General features: G+C 41.6%; 1 protein-coding gene across 1 annotated transcript in view; it reads right to left on the bottom strand.

Moving 5' to 3' along the window:
• Nucleotides 1-1,470: 1,470 nt before the first annotated feature.
• ip6k1 (inositol hexakisphosphate kinase 1) overlaps nt 1,471-26,164 on the bottom strand; it is a 33,412-nt gene continuing 8,718 nt past the window's right edge. Inside the window, exons 2-6 of the mRNA XM_058374295.1 lie at nt 14,945-15,386; nt 11,484-11,688; nt 9,109-9,290; nt 7,230-7,405; nt 1,471-4,355 (exon numbers count right to left, since the gene is read on the bottom strand). Of these exons, the coding sequence (XP_058230278.1) occupies nt 3,885-4,355; nt 7,230-7,405; nt 9,109-9,290; nt 11,484-11,688; nt 14,945-15,194 (1,284 nt within the window). The 5' untranslated portion in view covers nt 15,195-15,386 and the 3' untranslated portion in view covers nt 1,471-3,884. The remainder of the gene's footprint in view (nt 4,356-7,229; nt 7,406-9,108; nt 9,291-11,483; nt 11,689-14,944; nt 15,387-26,164) is intronic.

Below are 26,164 nucleotides of genomic sequence, written 5' to 3'. Positions count from 1 at the left end.
ATCCCCAAACTGTTCCCACAAAGTTGGGAGCATGAAATTGTCCAAAATGTCTTGGTATGCTTTATAGGAAAACTGCTCTTACTGTCCACAAAGATCTGTACATAAGTCATACATTGTTAATAATAAATCCAGGTATTATTCTGGATGATTATATGTTTCAATGACGGCAAAACTAAGATGCTGTTTTCACTTTTCAATACTGTTTTTAGTCCCCAGAGTTCTTTACCTTCTCATCTATATTCATCTGCATTTTGCAACTCTCTGATGTCCTTTTTCAATGATAATAAAATATATAAAATTCACCTGCACTTAGGCTCACCATCCTCCCTTACCACTTCTTCTGAATCTTACCCTATTCCTTATCCTTTGTCCGCTTTCCAGTTTCCCACCATTTCAGATCTTATACATAAGTCTTGTACTTGTTCACTGGATCCGCTTCCCACTGTTCTGGTCAAGGCCTGTCTTCCCTCTCTGATGCCTCTTATTTCTGCTATCATTTGCTCCTCTCTTACTACTGGAATTGTTCCTATGCCACTTAAAACTGCCGCTATTACTCCAATTCTGAAAAAGTCTGGTGCCGAGCCTAGTAATTTCAATAATCTCCGCCCTATCTCCAATTTACCTTTTCTTTAAAAAATCCTTGATTCTCAACTTCATTCTCATTTAACCTGTAATAACTTGTATGAACATTTCCAGTCTGGTTTTCGCCCTTTTCATAGCACAGAAACTGCACTTTTAAAAATGACTAATGACCTTCTCATGGCAGCTGATTCTGGTTCAGTCACCATTCTTATCCTTCTCGAGCTCCCTTTACCTATCTCTTTACTGTACCTCCAGACATCCGTAACATTGACTCACTGTCTATCTTTAAATCTAGACTCAGGTCTCACCTGTTTAAGCTTGCTTACTCTTCCTAAATCTTACTTGCCCTCTCACAGAGTCACAGTCTCTTCTGTATTTAGTTTTTTTGTTATTGTTGCTTGTTTTTTGTCGTATTGTTTCTATGTGCTTTGTTTTGTAACTTATTGTTCGGTGTCCTTGATTGTTGAGAAAGGCGCCTATAAATAAAATGTATTATTATTATGCTGAAACATTAAGAGTTCCTTTCGCTGGAACTAAGGGGCCGAGTCCAACCCCTGAATTCAATGATTTGGAGGGGTGTCCCAAAACTTTTGGCAATATAGTTATAGTATATCTCCATTTTCCATCAGGCTGCACTACAAAATCCCATTTGATTTGGTGACTTTTATTCCTTACATAATGATTTTTAGGAGCTGGTTACAGACACAGAGCTCTGTTAGGGCCATGATCTTCTTCTGTGGTAAGACTTGGTAAGAGAGTAATGAGTGAAATGTACAGAACCTCGGGTGTAAGTATAACCTCATGTCGATTAGTCGCTTTTGTTGCTTCGCATCGGCGCATTTTAACGTCCTGCCACAGTGCGATGAAATAAATGAGACGAAAACAGCGTTTTCTTAAATAAATGATTTATAACTCACATTCAAATATGTCATATATTTTTTTTCTTAAAAAAAATATCCATCCATGCAACAACAACAGGGAGAAATACATACTTTTTTTTAGGGGGGATAATTTTTTCAGCAAATATTTCTTTTTTTTCTCTACTCGTACAATCTCACATCTATGGAGAGACTAAGAACATCCACCACAGAGGAGACCTGTTTTACTTGTTTTTCATCCCGAAACACGAAACTTCGATTTTTCCGCTAGTCGTGTGAGCATTTCTTCCTCCTGCCCTGGCACAGAACAGACTTTCTATAAGGTTTTTAAAGTGGCCAGGATTCGCACCCTGCCCACAGGAGGGCGATGATTCATGACCGCTCTTTAAACCTTCATATCCTGGTCAGCTCTCGAACACTGAAAGGCTGGACAAACATGAACCCTGGGTAAGTATTTACACACACACACACTCTCTCTCTCTCTCTCTCACACACACAAACATACACACACATTTTATGTGTAGGAGAGCTGATCTAGATGTTTGTGAACATGAAGCACAAACAGGACACAAATCTAGACCTGTCTTTAAATCCTGCTTTGTTTTGTTTTTTTCTCACTGCTCTTTCTAAGTGTTGCACAGCAAAACGGTCAGTTATTTATAATATATTTATATATATATATCTATATATGTCAAGATATGTAGGTCACACTCGCGGTGTTTATGCCTTGCACCTGGACAGATGATTATGGAACAGTTTCAGTGTGCATTTTCCCTTTACACGGTGACGGTGTGCGTGAACAGAGATAGGAAGAGTGCCAAGTACGTTCTGAGTCGACTCCGACAGGAGAGGACGGAGCACAGACGGTGGCCGTTCCCGTGACATCCGGAGCAAGACAAATAATCTAGTCTAGACTCGGTAGTGATGACCACCTGGATTACAATACGAAGATGTGACGCCTTTATAAAGGTCGAGGGGGGGGTCACAACAGAACAGCACTACTACACTGATAATATCGATATGGTGTGCGTGTCCATGACGTTGCGTCTGATTACACGGAGACGACAGACTGGATAAAAGAGGAGTCTGTGGTGTGCCAGAGAGGGAAAAGAAAGCTCTGATCACTAAAAGAGACGATGGCTATAGCTCCATCTATACACAAACTACACCCTAACCGAGCGGTGAAGGGAGAGGGGACACGACGAGCTAAGAAAAAAAAGAAAGAAAAGAGAAGGTGGAGTCTCTAATTGTGTTGCTACATGTGCTGATGGACAGTTTTACTCATTCGAATCGTTTAGAAACAGTCCTAAAACCAGGAGTAAAATGGAAAGATGAGGATGGGAGAGGGGGAAATCCAAGAACCATGCTGGACGCTTTTTAGAGCACAATCCAAATCTACAGTGCAAAAGATAGGAAGGATCTCTTTTTAGCATAAACTGTAGTCGGGGGAACGAAAACGAGGGTGTCTACGGATATACACACTGTCCCACAGACTAGCCTAGGACTGGCAGTACTACCATAAACCGTAAAAGAAAGGACTTTAATACAAAAAAAATAAAAGAAAGAAAGAAAGAAAACGAGAAAAAAAAATGAATAAAATGCAATGTTGGCTCTAACTGAAGTGAATAACTGCAGAAACGATAACATTCTCTTAAAAATAAAAAATAGATATTAAAAAGTGTGTGACCTCAAACAGGATTTTGTTTGCACAGCTAGGCTGTGGATGGTTATTCATAGTACAAGGTGCGAATCACCTTTTCAGTTTTATCAAAGGGGGCTGCTAAGCCTTCCACCCTTATTTTTACAGTAAAGCTTTCATAACTGCTCCCTTTTCTGAGCCTCTGTAGGAATACTGCAGTGGGGATATATTCCCCGAACATTACTATCCTCCACACGCACACACACACGCGCGCACATACACACACACGCAAACACACATTCCCTCCACTGACCCAACAATGTAAAGAGGACCTGACCCTGGACTTGCCCTGAGCTGTGACTGCTTCCTCATCTCTGACTGCAAAACCTCAAATGGCCACACGGTGGCGACAAATCCACAGGACAAGCAAAAAAAAAAAAAAAAAACGATCCCAGCTCCTGTTTCACGGTGCCATCCCTGCCATTTCTGTCCATTTCTGAAGGGGGGCGCGAGTAAAGACCCAGCTAGAGGTCACCTCCAACCGCCCCTACACCACCCCCCCCCCCCACCATGTGAAAGCTTCGTAACAACCCTCGTGCTCTGAGTGCTGATGGCTGAGAGGTGCAGAGGGCCGTGCCTCCCTGCTTGCAGCATGTCTCAAAGTGTCACCATTCACAGAAACGTCAGTTTTGTCACTGCAACCATGTAGACAGTACAGAAAGAACTGAGGATGAGGGAGGAAGTGGGGTTTGGGTTTGTAACAAAAATGCACGGGTCTGTTTTGGCTACTGGTCCTCCTCAAGGATCCCTTCCAGGATGTCGACGAGGCTCTCTAGTCCGAACATGTAGCCCCGGTCCGGGCCGTCGTGCACTGTCTGGTCGTCCCGGAAGCCTTTGAAGGTGCTGTGGGCAAAGTCTATCATGCGCACGTCGATGCTTGGAGCAGGGGGCGGGTCCAGGGGCGGAGACGGGCACCCCGCAGCGTTCTCCTTCTCGGAGGACGCTTCGGCCCGCTCGGGTTCCCTGCCTTCGTAGATGATGAGCAGAGAGCTGGAGTAAAAGCGGTAGGAGGCCTGGCGCTCGAGTACGGCTTTGAGGCTGCGCAGTTTGCTCAAAATGGGCTCGAAAAGGTCCTGCCTCAGCTTGGTACCGTTGTGCAAGAACTGGTAGAGCGCCTGGCGGAAGCCCTCGATGGACAGACCTCGGCCGTAGTACTTGTTGCGGCACAGATAGTGTCCCGTGGACATCTGGTACACCTGGGACAAAAAAACAGAAACCAATCTTCAGATCTCAGACGTCCTATTTATTTTACATCAAAGGATTTTAAAGATTAATGCCTTTGTGGTTTTATGACGCCACTAACAGGACATACAGGTTTCACTAGCAGGTTTTATTACGAACTCTGTACCCCTTTCTTGAGCAAAAACACAACGATAAGAAGATCAGATCATAGGTTTATCGTCATCAGATCGCTATTCAGATTAGTTTAATATGTTTTTATTTATTCACTCCTAATTCTGCCGTTCTGCCATTGATATGCTACATTCCTCCTCATTTCTTCTTGTCCTTATGCAGGAATAATCTTATTTAAGCCATTTTTAGACAGAATTCGATTCATTATGCATGCTCATTACATAGGATATTGCATAACAAACAAACATACAAAAACAAAGAGTCTTGAATAATTGCATGCTGGACATCACTGTTAGGTATGTTTAATTATTATTTAAAATCACATCTATTTATTGCACTATTTTCTACAAAACAAATGCCCTATAAAACACATTTAAGAAATAAACTATAAGATTTTCCCTCAAAAACATATAATTAATTGCAGTTGCTCCAGTTGTGTTTATTCTGGATCTTGCACTGCGGAAAGAGTAGCCAGGGTTAGACCGCCGTATCGGTCAGAGTGAAACGGTTATTCAGACAGAAGTGGACAGCTATAACGGGAGCCACTTCACTCAGCCCAGCAGCCTCATTCCTCACTTCACAGCCCCTTGTCATGGCTCTAGAATTAGAAAGCAGGAAAGCCATTAATGAAAGCCACTTCCTGCTTGGGAGCCTGACCAAAGCACCAGAGTGTACTCAAACGGGGCAGTGAGTATTAGGTTAAACGCTGCGTATGCACATTAGACAGGAAGCACATTGTCCGTGCTGCTACCTAGAGATCGAGTGAAAAAAGAAGTAGTGCAAATAAAACACAACCACAGTAGACACTTAAAAGTTCCGTCTTCACATTTTCCTGCTGACTAAAAGATACTGTAGAGGTCAGTCAGTGTTGGGTCGGGTCATGTACACCATATGCCAGCTCTGATACGTCAGAAAGTAATTACGCCCCAAAATTAGATATTAAATCATTTCACGATGACAGCCTGGAGCCATAGCTAATCAACAAACAAACAAGACTGAAAATTCTGATACTATAAGAGCAAAGATTCAGGATTGGTGGAGTTTTATCTGGTTTTCCCTTACAGATATCTGAGCTCTAATTTAGTGGTGAGCTAATAGATAGACAGCTGATTTTATACTTGAAGCCTGAGAACTCCTGAAAGCCAGCAGTGACTATCAAGATGTGTTTATTTACATTTTCATATTTCAAACATGAGTGTGTGTGATTCAACCCCTCTGTTGTGTATGTAAAATGGGATATTGATGCGATATTCTATGGCATTTTGCAGTATAAATAAGGCGAGTAGTGTGTTCACACTAAAAAAAGATCCAAGAAGAAAAAGAAGTGCACTTCCAGAACGTCCAGCTCAAGTGGAAAAATGAAGTGTGAAATGTTGGACGATTTATTACACTGAAAACTCACAGCTTTGCTTACGTATTGAAAAGGGGGTGGGGCTACCACGCACTGATGCTGGATGACACTCATGTGGACTTGACAACTTATAAATGACTTTTAAATCAGAGTATATTTATTATTATATAACATTTTAAAAAATTCACTATTCTGCATTACTTGGATATGACGGCATCGACTGGGAAACTTCTGTTTAGTAAACAAATAGTTAAAGATTACACTACCCTTCTAAAATTCATACACTAGACATGAGAGCACATAATAGTGCAGTATTGTGTATAGTAGGTCATTTGGGACATACACTGATCAGGCATAACATTATGACCACTGACAGGTAAGGTAAATAACACTGATTATCTCCTCATCATGGCACCTGTTAGTGGGGGGGATATATTAGACAGCAAGTGAACATTTTGTCCTCAAAGTTGATGTGTTAGAAGCAGGAAAAATGGGCAAGCGTAAAGATTGGAGCGAGTTTGACGAAGGGCCAAATTGTGATGGCTAGACCACTGGATCAGAGCATCTCCAAAACTACAGATCTTGTGGGGTGTTCCCAGTCTGCAGTGGTCAGTATCTATCAAAAGTGGTCCAAGGAAGGAACAGCGGTGAACCGGCGACAGGGTCATGGGCGGCCAAGGCTCACTGATGCACGTGGGGAGTGAAGGTCCGATCCAACAGAAGAGCTACTGTTGTTCAAATTTTACTGAAGTTAATGCTGGTTCACCTTCAGGGATCTAGTGGAGTCTATGCCTTCGACAGGTCAGGGCTGTTTTGGAAGCAACACGATATTAGGCAGGTGGTCATAATGTTATGCCTGACTGGTGTAGCTTGTGTCTTTTTTAACCCAAACAAACATTTGTAGCTAGTGTGGAAACACTATCTGATTTGTGTGATACCTTTCTGTCTGCCTGGAGAACAAAAGGCACCGTATAGATGACAAAATACAAAGAAACCAAAACCATCACATCAGGTGACTTGTTTGACTGGTTTATGTGTGGATGAACCACATATGATAGAAAATGAACACCTCAGCAGGTGACGCAAGAGCTGGATCTTTTAGTCAAGCTGAGAGTTAATATCCTGTACCTTTAAAAATGAACTCAGTAGTGAGCAGAGGAATCAGACCAAATTGTCCAGCTCTTTTAAATTAGAACAATGTGAAGACATGCACAGAAGAAGCAGAACCAGGTGGAGGAATACTTGTCCATGCAAACGTAGGACGCTTTATAATGACATCACGTTGCATGAGACCAAAGAGCTGACTTTTTGCGTTGGCTAAAAATCAAAACACTGAATGAAACCATGCGCATGTGGTGATCTTTACCTGCATCCCACACACACGTACGCCCAGAGTGGCAGAGGTGCTCTGCTCGCACTTCTTCATCTGACGAGCGGCCTTTTCCTCGGTGGCGTCGTCGCCGTGCTGCCGTGTGCCCATCTTCAGGTCCAGGATGCAGGGGCAGCTGAAGTGATGTACAACGTTCTCGAGGAGAAGAAATTCTGAAGGGAATCTCAGTCAAGGAAAACTTACACCAGGGAGATATATAACTTCTGTCTACATATTTTAAGCGAGGTCATGTTAAGAGCCAAAAGTCAAACCTACAGCTTACTGAAGTTCTTGCTGTTATTTGAGCTGAATTTTAGAACAATTCAAATGTCTAACTTCTATTGCGATGCTGCTGGATTTTCGACTCTGATTGGTCAGATGTTTCTTGGATGTTGTTTCTATAGTAACCGCTCACACGGGGATATGGAGGGCATGCTACGTGAACATGAAAAATTGTGAAATTGCTTTTCTGTGAGATGTGTAATCAGCGTTTTGGTAAATAGTCTCCAGTGTCAGAGCTATGTGTTTTCTTTAATAATTAAAAATTGCTGTCATGTAAGAAAAATAAACCACTGTGGGACACGCTGTTATAGGAAAACAATCTTCCTCATGTTGGCTCCTGGCTGCAAACTATCACCCTGTAGTTAATTTTTTTATTTCCCTTTCCCAAATGATCCGAGTGGTTAAACCTGGCTTCAGTAGAACTTTTAGTGTGTGAATGGAGGCATTAATCTGACCCTGATTCTTAATACGACACTGAGCGCTACAGCAGGATACAGCCCATTGCTAACCTACTGCTCCAATAGCCTAGAGCTTCATTTAGAAAAAGAGATCAAAACGACACCTATTTTGGATTGCTGGTCTATTATGTCAGATTTCTGGGGCGATCTGAATAAATGAAGTTAATACTGCTAAATCCCAAGTGGTGCCTTCAGACTGAGTACAGGAAATTAGCAAAATGCAGAGTGATTACTTTGGTCGATTCTCCCTTTTCAGAACTAGTAAAATCTAAACGAGACAGGAATGAGTGAGCCAAGTGGAAAATCGAATCTGGATGGTCTCTAGTTTCTGCAGCGGTATGGGAGATTGGGTTCAGTTCAGGCCTAAAGTCGACTGGACAATGACGGGAGACCACCTTGCGATCCCTGAGCTCGCAGCCAATTTGGCTGACAGAGACAAAGAGCTCAGCCTTGTGTTTTATTTTCCCTTTCCTCTCGTCCCATTATCTTTGCGATTACATTCGCTGAGAGGTGAGGGAACAATATATCTGAGAAAAACAGAATAATCTCGCACAATATCTTGGAACATGGTTTGTTATGGAAACTTGAGTGACCCGATTAAGCAGGAAAACAAGTCCATCCAAACACGAGTTTCACCTTCAGCTGTTCGTCCTCACCCCCTTTTTTTGTCATGTGTCAGAGAACCAGTGAACCCTTTTAAGACATGGCTGTTGTAGCCAGCTGTGTTCAGAGTCAAACTCTTATGTAATCAGCTGTGAGAGTTTACTTCTGCATGGTGTTAAATAAAAAAAAAAAAAAACCAAACCAAAACATGTCAAATTATACAAGTTACAAGCGTGTCTGGTTTGGATGAGCCAAAGTTAATTCTTTCGGCATCTACGCGTGGTACAAAGCCAACAATTATGCGCAAGAGATGTTTTTATTTAAGTGTTGCTAAGTGTATCTGCTTTGAAATAACAACCCCACATCTTATTTTAATAGCAGTCATGTAAACAACTTTGTTGTCATGGTGACAAACAAATGCGTTTCCCATGCCCCTGCCTGGTTGTTTTGTCGTGGAACGGTGTCTTTTCAATTAAACTAACCGACCTGCCTCGTGAAGAAAGACTGTTAAAGCACATGGCAGAGCAGGATACTGTAGAGCTTCCTGTCCTTGGATTCGGAGCGCATGCGGCTGAGTTGCTGCTTGTGGCAGCGCAGGCTCCAGGGGTTGTGGCTGATCTTTTCTGAGCTCAGGCCGCTGTTGCCGTCCAGCATTTGGAAGGGCACGTCGGAGTAGATCTGCAAGTCCAGGCGTGGACTCTTCAGCTCCTGCAGACTGACAACACACACACGAAAAAATGAGAATCATGGTTATTCACTGCACAAGCTTGCTGTAGGCACAAGGTTAGGACACCGGCTAACTGACTCACTGGCTTAGTGACCATGCTGGACTTCATTGAAGACATGAATTGGGGAAAGAACAAGATGTTCAGTCAAATCTAATACGCTTGACTTTAAATAGTGAAAAATTAAACTCCCAGTTATTTGTAGTGCAGGACATATGCTAAGAGCTTACTGATCCACTCGCAGCAAATTGATATGAATGACTTAAATTACTGGGTTAGAATTCCCAGCCAAACAGAGCAGAGCCAAACATATTCAGTGTGTAGATTAAATGATATGCTAAATGATCAAAAGTATATGGACACACCCACATGCTAGCCTTACCCAAACTGGGCCACAAAGTTAAATGGTCTAGAATGCCTTTGTTTGCTGTATTATTACAATTTCCCTTCTCAAGAGGCCCAAACCTGGAACAACTCAAATGTCCTGCTCAGATCCCTGACCTCAAATCCACTGACCATCTTCAGGATGAACTGAAACACCACATGCACCCCAGTAGAAAGACTTAGAAGAGTGGAGCTTATTATTACAGCAAAGAGGCACTAACTCTTAAAACTGATGTTCAAAGAAAATGATGATTAGGTGTCCACAAACTTTTACATTCAGTGTATAAAGTATTCCTCTACACTGTGTGTCACTTTCAGTTGTTCGGTATAAATCTGTAAATAAGTCATATGCCCTGGAAGTGATATTCCTCCTAATTTCTAGCAGGTACTCGCTCCAGTCACTCTTTCTACTTGCAAATCTTGATCCATATTTCATGATGCATTATGTAGGTTTCTACAAAGCCATTAAGATACAACCTTTATAGTGAGTATACTTTAGTGGCCTTACTTTGCTGAAGGGGTTTGAAAAATGATTACCGTGTGAAGATGAGGTGAAGTGGGCAGATTTTTTAGAGGTAACACAACATGGATAAAAATCAAAACTTATGACAAAAAAAAATTGCACTGCTTCCTTGTGAGCTTCTTTAAAACAATTAATAAAATAGTTTTTTATTTATTAATAATTATTTAATATTAATTTAATAATATTTATTTATTAATAATTGTATTTCTTAAATAAAATAACAAAATAGACAAATAATTTAATAATTTAATTTAATTTTTTTTTTCTCTCCTTTCTCTGTTTCTTTTCTTTTGTAAAGCTGCTTTGAGACAATGTCCATTGTACAAGGCGCTATACAAATAAACTGAATTGAATTCTTTGGAGGATAAAAAGGAACATTTTTGACCCTCCATGTTATGTGCAATATACATGAATGCACAGTGCATCCAAATGTATCTAAATAATTAACGTTTTAATGCAGTTTAATGTTTACAGCTCTAGATCACTCTTTGTCCATAATGCAAGCATCTTTGAAGTGCAGGTCAGTGTAGGTCCCGGCAGTGTTTATGCATTTGGTGTTCAGACGCTGCAATGAGTACACCAGTATGAATTATAATATAAAAAAATATGCGAAAACAACAGTTTCTCTGAAATATTTTTTGTGGAAGTGTTTTGGAGAGGTCAATAGTAACAAACACTGCATCGAAGCTCCAACCCCTTCCTCCATGATCTCGACTCGGGTCAATTCTATCGAGGGTCAGTAATGTAAAATATAATCTATCAATATACAGTAGACACACACACATATATATATATTAAGGTCTTCAGCCAAAAAAAATCCAACTAAAATAAAAATAAATAACCTATACTACTACAGAGGGTGAAAAAACATAACAGGGGAATCATGACGGTTCGGTTTTGTGTTACATTAATTTGATCTCACGTGCATCACAGAACTAACTTCCTAAGTCAATTAAACTGTGTAAAACAAGAGGCTTGAGTAGGTATAACACAACCACTTAGCATAAACAGTATAAAGTAATCAATTATTATTAGCAGGGACTGCATATCATGCTTATTTCTTATACAAGTGGCTTCTCTGTGCACTACACCCTGTAAGATAAAACCGTTTGGAACGAAGTCTCGATTTACAGTATATTTGTAAAGCTCTGCCCTGCGCTAATCAATAAAAGGCAGTGAAAAGTGCAATAAAATCACACCGCCACAATGATGGTAAGGTTTGCCCTGTCCGCATTCGGCCCACGTTCGGCTTCTCAGTGTCAATATAAAGGCTTACTTGTCGTTGCTGTCACTTTCGTGGGCCGCTCTTTCCTCTTTATGGTCACTGCTAGAGCGATGCAGGCTGCGGCGTGAGTGTTTCCGCCGTGGTTGGTCCCTCTCGGGCAGCTCTTCGTGGTCCAAGCCTTCGCTCTCCACGTAAGGGTACGCCACCAGGTTAATGTAGCCGTCCATGTCGCCCTCAAAACACACCAGGACCACACCTGTATGGGAGATTGAATAACATTAATGTGCAAAAAAGTGTTTAAATTATATAACCATAAAAGCAACACTGATTGGTCAATCTTAATCTAACACAGTGGACCATGGTCAAGAATTTTGGCCTGTTTAATAAAGAGAACCGAATACTGATATACTGTATGATAAAAATGTGTTTCATATATATAAATATATAAATAAAATAAAATAAAATAAAATAAAATAAAATAAAATAAAATAAAATAAAATAAAATAAAATAAAATAAAATAAAATAAAATAAAATAAAATTTGGTGGCCGCTAAATTTATCTGTGGCTGTACAACACCGAAAGAAAACTAAGAAGCTAGTCAAACTGTTATAAAACAAAGGAGTTGAGCAATAATGATACAATACAAATCCTAAATATCTAAGACCTCACAACAACGCTTTGTTTCAGAAAGAAAGACTACGTTGGGAGGATGTCAGTGTGACTGACTGTGTTGTAAATCGGTTTGCGTCACCAGACAGAAAGGAGAGAAGCCCGGGTGTGGAGTGCGATAGGGAGGGAGCGAGAAAGAGCAGAAGGTGCTACGAGGGAACAGACCATGCATCAGCCAGCTGACTCGCAGCTACTGGATGGCCTTTTTAGCTCCGTGATCCCTCCTTGGTGATGTCATCGCAGTTACTGGAGCTAATGAATGAAGACAGTGCTGATGTCAGAGCTGAGCAGCCTATATCAGGAACAGTGTGTGGGTCTGTATGTGTTACACTAAGGACTGCATCTGTTTATGAGCCAGCGAAATAAAGCTCCTGTACCACTGTGCTAATACGGGAAGGGCTCAGTTTAATGGGCATTAAGGATTTAGTGTTGGCTGATTTCTCAGAGACCTTAAAGACACAGAGCGCCCTGAATCCCTGGCACTGTTTTTCCCCCTCGACGCGAACTTAAACTTCACACATGCAGCCCACCACTCATATGGTTTATTTTAAGCACTATGGAGATCAAGGGTCCAAGCCTTTCCACAGCACAAAAACAAATCCAAGGATAGATGTGACACGCGGTTCAAATTCTTGCTTTGAAGCACTGAATAATTTTGGAGATTTCATCACCTCTCGTGGACGCTTTTAGCAATATAGGTTAGTGCACAACACTCTTCTATAAACAAACAGTAACAAACATGCCAAAATATCTGAAGAACGTTTTTGTCTTTGGCCGCGTTTCCATAACAAGGCTGACGCTGACAAATGTCAAATGCGTACTAAAAAAACAACACCCAAACATAAATCTGACTCCGTGACTGGATGCTTTGTAATGAAGACCAGCGGCAGCCCAAACGAAATCAAAAGCAGCTAAAGCCTACCCACTTCCAAATCATGACGAATGCCAAATGGACAAATGAGTTACACGCACTGTCCATCACAATGGTGTTTTTAAGCTACAAAGCATTTTGTGTATAGATATCTTATTGGTCTGTAACAATCCATTGATCTAGATAGAAACCTAGATTAAAAAGGCAATAATGATGCAACTATTACTTACAGAATAATGAACAAAACTGATGTGTAAAAAATATATTGTTGCTTTCATGAGTAAATAAAAGGCTAGCAAGATGATCACACATAACTCTGCTACTTTTCTTCTTTTCATTTTCCCCACTATCATTAATTAAAGTTTAACACAAACCCGACTCAGAGATATTGTTAAATATCAAAAAGTTGCCTTTAAGAAATTAGATCATATCATGTGGAAGCCTGAGCTTTGCATCCCTCTCCATCATTATAACTATTGCGTTTCAATGAAATTAACATGGAGAGGGAGCAATAAAGAGAACAAAAAAATATGTCTTTTAATGATCAAAAGCTCAGTAATTCACGAATAAGGCTGTTATCAGACTGGCAGTAGGACAGGAGCAACACTTCAGCCATTGTTTGCACCACTGTTGTCCCTTCTCTAACCACAACCTCTGTTAATCTATTTATAGCTCTTTACACCATTTTACACATACCTCAAAGGTTTGCATGCGATTCTTCCAAGCGTGCCATCATGCATAAACAATGTTGAGCCTGTAGCCCCCAGAGCCGGCCCTATTTTTAAATCGGCTGCGTGGCCACCCACTGCAAGGGACAAATTCTCACGAATGGAAAAAAGCATGAGCCGCAGCCTTACTCAAGCACCGACTGAAATAGGTGCCAGGGGTTTAAGATGCGTGTATTTATTTACTCCAATCAGTGCACGACGTGAGAGTTGCTTCATGAGGAAGGCATGTTGTGTATCTAGCACGGTAACGTCGGGGTGGAGAGGAAGACGCAAACCAGGTGCTAAATGGGTTTTGGGAATTTAGGCTGTCACGTACGCTTCCTCGACTGGCATGGTGGAGGTTTATGACCCCAAGAACACCGTGAATTCGGGTGTAGAAGGTGATGGACAGGATTTAGTTTGAACACATAAATCAATGTGAAGCTGAGAGACACTATGACTCTGGCATGGTGAGGGCTAAAATGTAAAGCACATAGGGGTGTCGCATCAGAGTACAGCAAATACTAATTTCTTAAAAATATACACATTTTAATATACAAGAAACTAAATAAATAAATATTTATGGCATTTTTATGTGAAAATAATTGCCTAATTGTCTCCTTAAATAACAAATATTTAAGTAGCTCATTACCAATACTGTTTTTTTCTGGATTAGTCTCAGATGGTACAGTCCTATTAGCCATATAGTGCTCACAGCATGCATTGCCATTTGGACTTTTCACATCCCCGAGCCTGATTTTTAACGCCTTTATCACATTATATTACGTTGCACCGCATTAAGCTGTCATAAGGATGACACTGCACATGAACGTCTTTGTAAAACACTAAGGTCTGGATCCGTCTGCCAGATAACTCGGATGAATTTCGCTCCGGTTTGAGTAATCAGGCATCAGATGCTGCTTTGTCTCAATCGCTGTGATGCTGAATGTCAAAACATCTCCATGCAGTGCACCTGGCCCTTGTGCTCTGTTTGCTGTGGTTGCTAAAGCAGAGCAAGCATCAGCCTTAACAAATCATAATGAGGAAGCCATCTGAAATCGGGATTAATGGCTGTGTCTCTTCCTCTGGGTTTACTGCGACAAAAGTGCCCTTGATCCCATCAGCCTGTTGAACATCCTGTTTTAGAGGAAGCTTTCTGTTCCCTGCATGCTGGCTGTATGTGAATATATGAGCGACTAGGTTGAGGCAGGTTTTCGGACTGAATTTTAAATGTAAAAACTGACAAATAACTCTAAAATATTACCTTTGTATTCTGGCGTAAACTCCTTCATCTCAGGCGGCAGAGACTCATAAAAGCGCTGCTCACGGCTGATGAGTGGCTTGCAGACGGTGTGGTCATCGTAACGCATCATGCTGGTATGGCCGCCGACCTGGTGGACAAAGGGTTCGAGTGGCACCCCTCTACCGCGTCTGCCATGTCCATGCCCCTGACCTTGGCCTGTGTCCGACGCATTGTGGAGTTTGCCCGTCTCCATGGTGTGCGGGACGCACATGGCGCTGACTGGCCGTGTGGTGCTGGGGGCATGGGCTCGGGCGCGCAAGCCGGGCGAGCGCGGGGCGCACGCGGGCGGCGGCTGGGAGTGCACGCTGCCGCCGGGAGGGGGAGGAGCCAGCCCGCCGGCCACGCCCACCAGCCAATTGATCCCGGTGCCAAGAGCGTTGGGACACGCCCTTACCGCTGCCTCCTAAAAAAAAAAAAAAAAAAAAAAAAAAAAAAAAAAAAGAGTGAAGGGAATTAGTTCCTGTAAAAACAAACAAAAGGTTTCTACACACAGGTTTCGTTAGCCGTGTTTACAAAACATCACCATGCCAACACAACACACCACACAAAACAGACTGCCCGAGATCCAACAAACAAATCTCCAAATACGCAAAAAGCTCACATAAACATAAAATTGTATACCCGTGTCAAGTCACTGTGGCAGACGGCACACAGCAGGCCACTTGGCCCAGAGCCCTTATTACATTAAGCTGCTCCTTGTCAAACACACAGGTCGTCCATCAACCCAGACGTCTGCCATCAAAGCAGCCCAGCACCGCTCCGGATCCAATCAGGACATCCCTTTTAATCAGAACAAAAATGTAATCCTTCCCAACTCGGGTGATCTACGCATGCAACTTTCATCAATGTTATAAAAAGAAATGGAGGAAGGGATAAACTGGCTTGGCATAAACTCAGCTCGGTGGAATTCTTGGTGATGATGTGCACACCACTATATACTATAGTATGTTATCTTGATGCACTTCATTACAGGTGTCAACAGGATGCTTCATAACAGAGTGCCAGAATAAAACAGATTACTACCAAGCAACAGGTAGAAACACATTCTGTTCACTTTATCAACACTTTAAGCTGAACGCAGTGTTTTGAATACATTTTGTTGTGCATCATGTCATATTCAAACTAATCAGAAAACTAAATACTTACAAGCATTAATAAACGCTGCACCTGATATCCTTAAAAAAAGGGCAGACAGAACTGACCTCCGGTCACGCTTGCACAACAATGGCGGTCAATTGTCAGGACAGATCAAGCCGTACATGGAAGTGCATTCCAGAAATGTCCAATTGAGCCCCTGGTGCCAGTTACTGGCTCCAACAGCAAAGGGGACAAGTTAGCTGGCCCCTCACACCTGGCTCCTCTGTTCCATATGACATTCACTTGACCATGGAGGCGGTGCTGCGAGACTTCTCCTTCTCAAAAACAGTGCACAGTGTGCTCATTTTACTCTTAACAAATTCCATGCAAATGTATTAAACAGGGGTAAACATGAAGACTGCACTCTGGAAAAGGAAGCTGCATTCGTTTTCTCCTATCGAATCATTAACTTTGGAACGGAAGACAAGTGACTGCAACGTCTAACAATGACAAAAATAACGATTACCGTAACACGCTGTGAAGTGCTGACCTTGATGAGAACCTCCATTCATCTGTAAGATTATTGCTTCAACATGACAGATCATTGCATATCTAAGCAATTAGTGCACAGTCATGAGAAGCTCAAAAGGCTAGAATTATTACATTCCACGCAAACATCAGGCACGAGTTACTCCGTAAATGCTACTAATGTCTATGTTCTCAGATGTTCCAGATGTTCCTAATAAGCTGGCTTAGTGTGTGTAGGACTTTCAATTGCAATCATATACTTCTTCCTGGGTGTACTTCCTCTGTGTGCGTGTGTGTGTGTGTGTACTGCATCATGGAGAGTGGACATCCCAAATGTTTTACATCCAGCCACCATGAGGTAAAACGAGGGAAGGAGACAAAGCCACTGTGGGTTTCACAAAGAAATAAAATAAAGTGGAAAGCTTGGTTAGGGGGGAAAAAATGGTGCATACATGGGTGTGAGAAACTGGTTTGGTTTTAAGATCCGATATCCAGCAGAAAACAGACATAAAGCCATGATGGATATTTTTGTTCTCAATATATGTTTTGCCACATCACCCACTCTTTCCTCAATAGTAACATCGGCTTTGACTTCATGGAAGTCTAACTCGAGTCGGCTTCTTTGTTGTAATTTATAAAGAGAACGTTTATATCTGTACAAATCTCATTAAACTATTAATTGATGAACATCATTCTACACCAAATCAATAAATATTATTATAAAACTTATTAATATTTGGCCAATATTAGGAGAAGTGCACAAAATAAACTTTGTTCCATTGAATAAACGTTACAAAACCACATACTCAGATTTTCCCCACCAACACTGCCACACACACACACACACCAGATCTTGTCAAGGTCACACAGCACAACGATCTAATTGGCAAAGTGCTGGAATTAGATTGAACAGAGGAGCTGTAACAAAAGAAAGGTGACTTGGACTCTGATCGAAATTCCCAGCACGGTTAAACCTTTACTACCGAAAGGGAAGGTGGTTTACCAACTCATTTAATCTGAGTTAGAGTTTCAAAAACAATGCACGCCTCCACAAGTCCTAGTGTATTTCATCACCACAAACACATCATTTGTTATCCCTAACTGACCTAGCTAAAAACTGGTAGTTAATCTAAATTAAAGAGATTTAGCTTCAGATCTGGTGCATTAACGCCATCAAAACAGACTACAAAAGTCAATAAATGATCGTTAACCTCTTCTAATAAACCCTGACTAGCATTTTTATTTTCTCTTGACATGTTTATTTATAGCAGGAGCTGTTTATAGTAAGGGAATTACACGACGGCTTTGTGTTGGTATTTTTATTTCCACATACCTACAGTGTATTGAAATGATCCTCGGTCATCTGTGAACAACCTTTTAAAAATCATCTACAAAGAGAAATAGATTGGGCTGATGGGTAGCACGAGAGGTGATGGGGATTGGGAACTAGTAGCTCTAGTTAGTGGCTATAATTACAGCACTGAGCTTTGCTGTGCTACAAATACACACAGCCCTAGTATAGCCCAAGCGTAAACTCTGCTTGTCTAACACTTTGTGGACACGTGACCATCACACATGCTTTCTGAACGGTGCATTCCAGATGTATTCCGTCTCTCCGGTTATAATAACCTCCACTCTTCTGGGAAGGCTTTCCACGAGATTTTAGAGTGCGGCTTATGGGGATTTATCCATTCACACCATTTTAATGAACTCGGGTACTGATGTTAGTTGGCATGTAGTTGATGTTCCAGATCATTCCAAATGTGTTCAGTGTGCAGAACACTCAAGTTCTTCAACTCCAGCATTGGCAATCCATGCCCTTTATCCTTCTCTGTGTGCAGTATCATGGCTGACCCTGTGCTCTGACCTCAGTTTCCTGACAAGCTGGGATATGTGAAAGAAAAGAATTTCACTGTGCTGTAATGTACAAGTGTCTATGAAATTGCCACTGGCGTCTAAACAGTTCTTGGCCATCAGATAAGTTATATCAATGTAAAATTTAAGGTGTTTCCAAATCTAAAACAATCCCGAAACAATGGTTGCATAGCAGAGGGAGTGTTTTTGAGCTTGGCATAACAGCGACCTTATGTTGCCTGTATCGTGAGATCTGCTAAGTGTCAAATACCAACCATGACAAAGAACTTTAGAGCCTGTTCATTGTTAATGTCTGGAGAGCATTAACAGAAGCTACATCGTTGGCCAATTACTATTTACTATTATCTTCACATGGCTGTCGACCTGGAGTGACTTCCTCCATAGCTGATGTCTTGTTCCCCCATACCCAAGGCAGACAGCCATGTTTCCAGGCTCTTCGGGAATGCCCTTGAAGGTTAGAATGAATGGAGGCAGTCCTTCCTCGACACTCCTCAATTACTATCACAGAAAAATACTTGACCTCTCAGTCAAGCCACGGTCAAGACGGCTCTATTTAGCAGAATGCTTCTCAGTCGAGGTCTTGGAGATCCACTGGCACGTGTCCTAATGTTTTCTCGCTTGAGCACACTTGGTCCAACCAATTAGCTAATTAATAAGCACTTCCAAAGGTTTGAAAATGGTACAGTGGGGATAAGTTTTTGGTAAATGCTTACATCTGACAGTCATGTATGATTGACACCAAGGTCATGGGTTAAACAACCAAATGCTCAAGGTGCCAGGGCAAGGAGTACACCTCAGGACTCCAGGTTTTGAGAACCACCACAAATTACAAAGTTTGTTCAGACACAAGATCCGACATTGAAGCTTTACAGCAGTCCTGACCTCACAGGGCAGTGACCGAGTGTAACTGTAGTAATCGGTGGCCAGAGATCACAGGGCTGGAGATTTTCCCTTGCTCATGGAGAATTCAGTAGCAGCTGCCTTTCTCTGCTATGTGCTACCTTATGGTGTCAACATGGAAAAAACATTTTTCACGGACAGTAAAGAACACTGCTAGGACTAATGGAACTAAATGCACTGGGGACAACACATCCAGTAAGTAAATAAATAAATAAATAAATAAATAAATAAATAAAAATTAAGTTACTACTACAACTACTACAAATAATAATAATAATAATAATAATAATAATAATATCACAATTTTCCAAAATTGGCTAATTTCAGTGTTTTATAGCTAAAGTTTTATTTATTTTATACTAAGATTTTGCAAGAAATAAGAAGACAGTGATGTACAGCAACAACAAAAAAAAAAAGAAGTGAAAAACCGAAAGTGAAAACGAAGCAACGGCTAAATGCTTGCTCTCATCGTGCAGCAGGAAAACCCCTGAAAGCAAACAAGACTTTACACAGACCACAAAAGGCCTACAAACACTCGTGGCAGTTTTCAAAACATCTTTGACAGGTGATGGATTCCTGTTTAAATGGCCAGATTCCACCACTAAATCCTGTACATGACAGACTCGATAAAGCACCACAGGCTAGAAAGATGAGCAAAAGTGACTAATGTCTTGTACTGCATTATGAAAAACCATTAATGATACCAGCACAGTATATTTATAGTCAGTGCGCATGGGTCTAATAGGATTTTTGATACATCAAACCTGGAGACAATTAATTTGTCTGCTGTATTTTGTCTCTCAACCTGCACTAGCGTTTAATGTCAACTTCTTAGCATTGACGAGTCTTTTAGTATATTGGTAATGTCCAGTATGATTAACTATGGTTCAAACTAAAAGAAAAATGGCATCCGCTATCACAAAGTGCTTGTTTAAATATCACAGTTGAAATGAAGCTGAATAAGTTATCAAGTATATTCACCACACTCATTATATTAGAGTCACTAGCAAGGATTGATATCCTGTATCCCTAGTGAGCAATCTTGTCTAGAACATATGCTTCATTATTCCCTCTGAAAGCCTCTGATTCATTCTACATGAATCCCAAGACTGAAATGTCCACCTAGCGACACAAATGCAAATGTTATTCAGAAGCGTGATTGTTCGAACCGAACCTCGACTAAAAGAACAATCGATGTTCGTTAAAAGCAGGCGCAATGGGAACTTCAATAAAATCAATTATCCAAGAGACTAAAAGGCATTCATTTAGACCACAATGAGAAACACAAAAGCAGAGCAACCATTGTGCAGAGCCCATGTGTTGAAATCAGGGTCGCTCTGCTCCGTTCTCCATGTCCGTAATCCGTGCTCTTGTGTTAATTAGTTGCTAATTAGGATCTCTGAAATTCATTACAACATGCAGGGACTCATAAACGTGTAGAACAATGCGCTGTGATGCCTGTGGCAAGTGAAGGGGAAATAGTGTGACCCTGTTCATTTCCCTATCTATACAGACACACATGCAGTTGAGACACAAGCTCATTGGGCTATCAGCTTAAAAAAAGAAAGGGGGGCATGGAATGTAAAAGACAACGCCATTGGCCAGCTCTCTGTCACACCCCTGGTTTAAGCATGACATTTTCACTAATACAGAGCAGCAATTGCAGTCTTCTTCTATGTACTCTGGCATTAACCCTCATTCAGGTCTGCGTTCAAAACATCATGGATGTAGATTCAGGTCTATGTTTATTGCTGCTGAGTTAAAGAAAAACCTCCTATAAATGCTGAAAAACATGTTAGACGAAGGGAGCAGATGGGATTTCACACACTGGAGCAAGTCAGACACCCTTGGGCATATTCTCCAAACTTGACCTAAATACATCTCCTTTGTAGCTTGCTGGGAAAATGTTGCTCATATAAAGGAGAAGCCTACTATAAATATTTAGCATGAACTCTTGGCAGTAAAAGCTAATTTTGCTTTCCTTACACGGCGCTCGTTACTACATGGCGCTTTGCAGATAATTCTTTAACTTAAAACGGAAAGGCAGATCTTTTAAGCCCGTAAGCAGGGGACAAAACTCTCGGCTCGGGGGTTTCGAGTGACACATTCGCCTCCTGACTTAATCTCTTTCAAGATGGACACTCCAGTGAGTGATTAGTGCAAGAGGAGAATCCCCCACTGCCTCCACCCTGAGTCAAATCCATCAACACTTCCATCTGTGATATCTTCATCACGTGTCCATGTGGTGAATCATGAACTTTGCTGCTCCGTGGGGAGCCGAAGAGGACTGTATCAACTAAGCAACTGCCCGGTACGAAAGGAAAGCTGTCGGATCATGATATGAGCATGGCACAAACTCGGGAACGTTTACATAATTGAAGGGTATTAGTCAACATTAATCATGTTTTAGAGGTTAAGTAGGTGAAATTCAAGAATCATTTCTAATATAGTCCTTGTTGCAGAAGCAAAGGTCCAGTCGGATGACCTGGACCTGATCCAACTCCTCCTACAAGCCTAACCCCGAATCCACACCCTAACCCTAATGCACACAATACTGTACAATACCACATGGAACGACAAACTTAACACAAATTTCCTATTAGCGTTGCTAATTAGCCATTGCTGCAGAAACAGAAATTTTACTCCTTGAACCTACCCCCCATTCCTTCCTATGCACAGAAAACCACACCCCCTTAATCAAGCCATTGTAGGAAATTATTTGATAGCCAACACTACACTATTATTACACTAAAACCATGAAATTCAAGCTGATAAGCTGCTGCTGGTGCTCCTACATGGATATCTTTGGAAAACATGGATAACGCTGCACTTTCCAGAAACAGGTCCTCCATATCTTCATCAGTTTAATCTCACCAGGACAGACTAACATAACTAACGTAAACTACTAAATATAAAGTTTAAGGTTTGCTATATCAACGGTTTTATTTCGCATCAACAAACTCGAAAATATCTCCATTGCCATGAAAGAAAACAAGCACACCATATCAGCATTTTTCCAGGAGCAAAACCAGGAGGGGGTTGGGGGGGGAATGATATTCTTTGTGTATTTTTGTGAGGAAAATTGTACCAGAGCTGCTACACAAAATGTATGAAAGTCAGGAGATCTGTGATTACTTTCCAGGCTATTAAGCACTAGTAAGAAAATAATTGAAATACCTTCTGCTGCACCTTTAACAGGGATCACGCCTACATTAGCAGGAGGTTAAAAAATATGCACGAACGACCTTAGCGAGCTATGTGGGGTGTGCGATGGGAGAAATGAGCTGCTAGCATTTGTTCATGCTGCACCCACTCGGTGTATGACTCATTGTCCTTGCATCACAATCTACCGAGGGAAGAACAGAGCGGTGTACAGAAATGGAAGTAGTGGGAGGCTTAAATGTATAGATGTCATCCCCATCACCGAGCAGTGAATATCTTTCAGATTAATAGCTCCTACTATATACAAATCCTGATTATGCAATTAGGGTGGAAGTTACAGCATGGTTTGGAAATGATTTTCATTTCCCCGGGTAAAGAACCTGAGCAGTGACGATACAGTGCATCATCATCCTTGCGCGAGGGAAAAGGAAAACACTCTCGGCTTGCGCTCTGAAACCTGTGTGACTCTTCTCGATAACAGAAGTGCTGTGCTATCGAGTGACCCAGTAAAACGAAAAACGCTCGCGGAGGTGAAACATCCTGCTTTTCTCTACACGTGAGAGCATGGAGCTCTCAGTCAAGCCCTGGCCACATGTGGCATTCACACAGTTTGTAAACACAAGGGGCCTGGCGAGTGGTCAGCGCTAAAATAGAAACACGGCCATGTGTGAATTCAGTTTAAGGGACCACCATCATGAGAGCATAAAATCCTTCAAACACACCATGTATGCATCGGAAGGGCTACTCGGTGTTACGCGGGAACACGTGCGAGATTATATTTAGAGGAGCGATGTCCCGTGCCCTAAAGTGACTTCATGAGTGAGTCACCGTATTCCGTTAAACATCTGGCACAACCACCTTCCAGGCTTGGCATAAAGGCAAACATGCTCGTGTTGACCGAGTGCCAGAACTTTAGACGTGCGTAAGAAACTAGACAGCACCCGTGTCGATGAGAAATGAAGAAAAACGGGCTTAATGCAAACTAACACTTTGATTATCAAGAAGGTTGCAATTCCTTAAGGAAAGAATATTTTAGGAAAGTTACAGAAAAGTCAGCCAACTATTTTCGTCTGCTGTATTATATTAGTAGCTCATGCCTGAGAATCTTCTGCACCTATGGACATTTTCAAGTCAACATATGGATTATTCCGCTGAACTAGACGCTTATCCGGGAACGTATCCGGGCATAGAGCACATGCGAGAGTTTCCCCTGTACCCGTGAAAGCAGAAGTTCTCTGCAGATCATCAGGTGTGACAAGCGCATGTAAAGTTTGAAAAGAAATAAAGTGTTTCCCATCTGATGTTAACTTGCTGCATTCCTTTCTCAAGAAGAAACAGCACAAGACACGGCAAGTTTATTTGAACAGAAGAGCATGCAGCGAAAGGCTAGATTCTGTTTCCGGGACAGAAATGACATAAGCCAGACATTAATGAGTGGCTGCGTTTTTCCCAACTGATGTTGTGTGCTATTTTTAGCTGAATTGTGATGTATCGCACGGCTCGAGTCGTACCTGGGACGAGAAGAGTTACCGAGTTCTTGGGTATGGCATTGAAACGGTGACAACAAAGACAGTGACAAATATCTGGGCGGCAGTAGCTCAAGTGGTTAAGGCTTTGGGTCACTGACCAAAAGATTGGGGTTCAAGCCCCAGCATCGCAAAACTGTCATCGTTAAGCCCTTGAGCAAGGCCCCCAATCCACCCTGCTTCAGGGGCGCTGCATCATGGCTGACTCTGCGCTCTGACCCCAACCCCCAAGGATGGGATATGTGAAGAAAGAATTTCACTGTGCAGTACGACTTAACTTATCTCTGCCTGGTTTGACTATTACCTGGATCTGAATTTGCCAACATTTAACCACTTAACTTACATTCGACTTTTTAAAGCATCACCTGAGATGCTCCCTAAATGATATTAGGTCAGATTTTGCAAACAAGCATTACGTTTCATAGACAAATTAAGTTAATTTGTCCATAGCTATGAATAAGGAAAGTGATCCGATTCATACGGTCTCAATCTCACTGTCCACTAACTTCCAAGAAACCTACAGAAATACCCCTGTAGCTTCACTACCAGCCTCCCCTGTGTAATTTATCGGCGCACTATTGTTTATTCATGACTGTTCTTCCTGCTTGACGTCTTGTGGCACTTGTATCACTGCCATGTCCTTTATCAGCTCGGTGCCTGGATTGTAATGTTGCCTGTGAAAGTGACGTGATCTAATAAATATGTGATGAGTCTTAACCCCAATCCCTGTTTACACCTAATGAACTTTCTCTACAGCACAACAAGCCCCATGTAATGCTCTAATATATCTGTTTAATAAACCGAGCTGAAGCTACGCTGAAAATGTCGAAGCAGATGGTGTCTTGCTACAAACCCAAACACTTTGCTTTAACTCATTGTCACATTCTCTAAACCATGTGTTCCAATGGCATCTTCAGTATGTGTCATGCAAGAGACGGGCCCTGCACAACATCGCCCGCCTCTCAGGAATGACCCGCTGGTAATGACTGGAGGAAGAGAGGAAGCTTGACACAAACAACGTTAATCTCTGCTTTGCGTCTTAAGATTTTCCAATGTGCTTTAATGTGAATAGTACACAGCAAATGGGATTTAACACTTACATCACCTAACTCTGCGACAGCACAGCTTAGGGGCTATTTCTATCTACTAGTGGAGAGAGAGAGACATAGACAGAGAGAAAAAGAGCAGAAGGAGTTCTTCACTGAGCTCCAGGTTGAGAGGGACGCTTCTAGGAAAAAGTTTTCCAGGAGTATGGGGCACCACATTCCATAGTATTAAAACATTTTTTCCTCTTCCACCATGAAAGTGTCAGACAGATTCATGATGCACAGCCGGAGTATGTAAATGCGAGAACGAACGGCGTCGTATTTTGAGAGGCTATCCGCCTAATTATAAAAGTGAAATGTGTCCTTGAGAACCCAGAGGAAATGCTAAGAGAAACGTCCTACTTTAAAGAGCCTGGGAATAGCTTATAGACGAGCCAACTTCATCAGATCGATTTGCATCTCGTGTAGAAGATGTAAATAAGCTAAACCACAGACAATGGCCGAACGACCATAAACTGCGTATGGATCGTGTTACCCTGTGCTATTTGCAGATTGAAAGCACTGAACAATGCAGACCTCTCTGTGATGGTATACTTGAGAAATGTTTAATCGGCCAGGATGGGAGGGAGAGGAAGTTTTGGTACTCAGTCGAATAAAAGTTAAGTGCAAGTCAGGATTGTTCTACAATAACTGAAGACAGACACACAATCTGAAATAAATCTGCAAATATGATTGGATAAGAGAAATGAGGGAATAACCACGGCTATTAAAAACAACTTCATTACGAAAAGCAACAAAACTTGGGGGGGGGGGTATAATAAAATAATCACAATGCAAAGGAGAAATTATTTAATATGTGGCAAAAATCAGTGATTCATTACATACAACAATATTCAATATTAACAATAACAACATATCCTACATTCAACATCGATGCAAAAGAAAGGAACTTAAAAAATAAAAGGCTTAACTAGAAAAGATTTAAAGAAAAACAGCAGCAGATTTCTCTCACTCCTTTCAGCACTTACAGGGTGTGTGGTTAAATCCAGATGCAGGCTTTCCCAAAC

This window comes from Hemibagrus wyckioides, linkage group LG21 (assembly GCF_019097595.1).
Source record: "Hemibagrus wyckioides isolate EC202008001 linkage group LG21, SWU_Hwy_1.0, whole genome shotgun sequence".
Lineage (NCBI taxonomy): Eukaryota > Metazoa > Chordata > Actinopteri > Siluriformes > Bagridae > Hemibagrus > Hemibagrus wyckioides.
The sequence above is the reverse complement of the archived record's forward strand: the minus strand, read 5'-3'. Positions and strand labels throughout refer to the sequence as shown.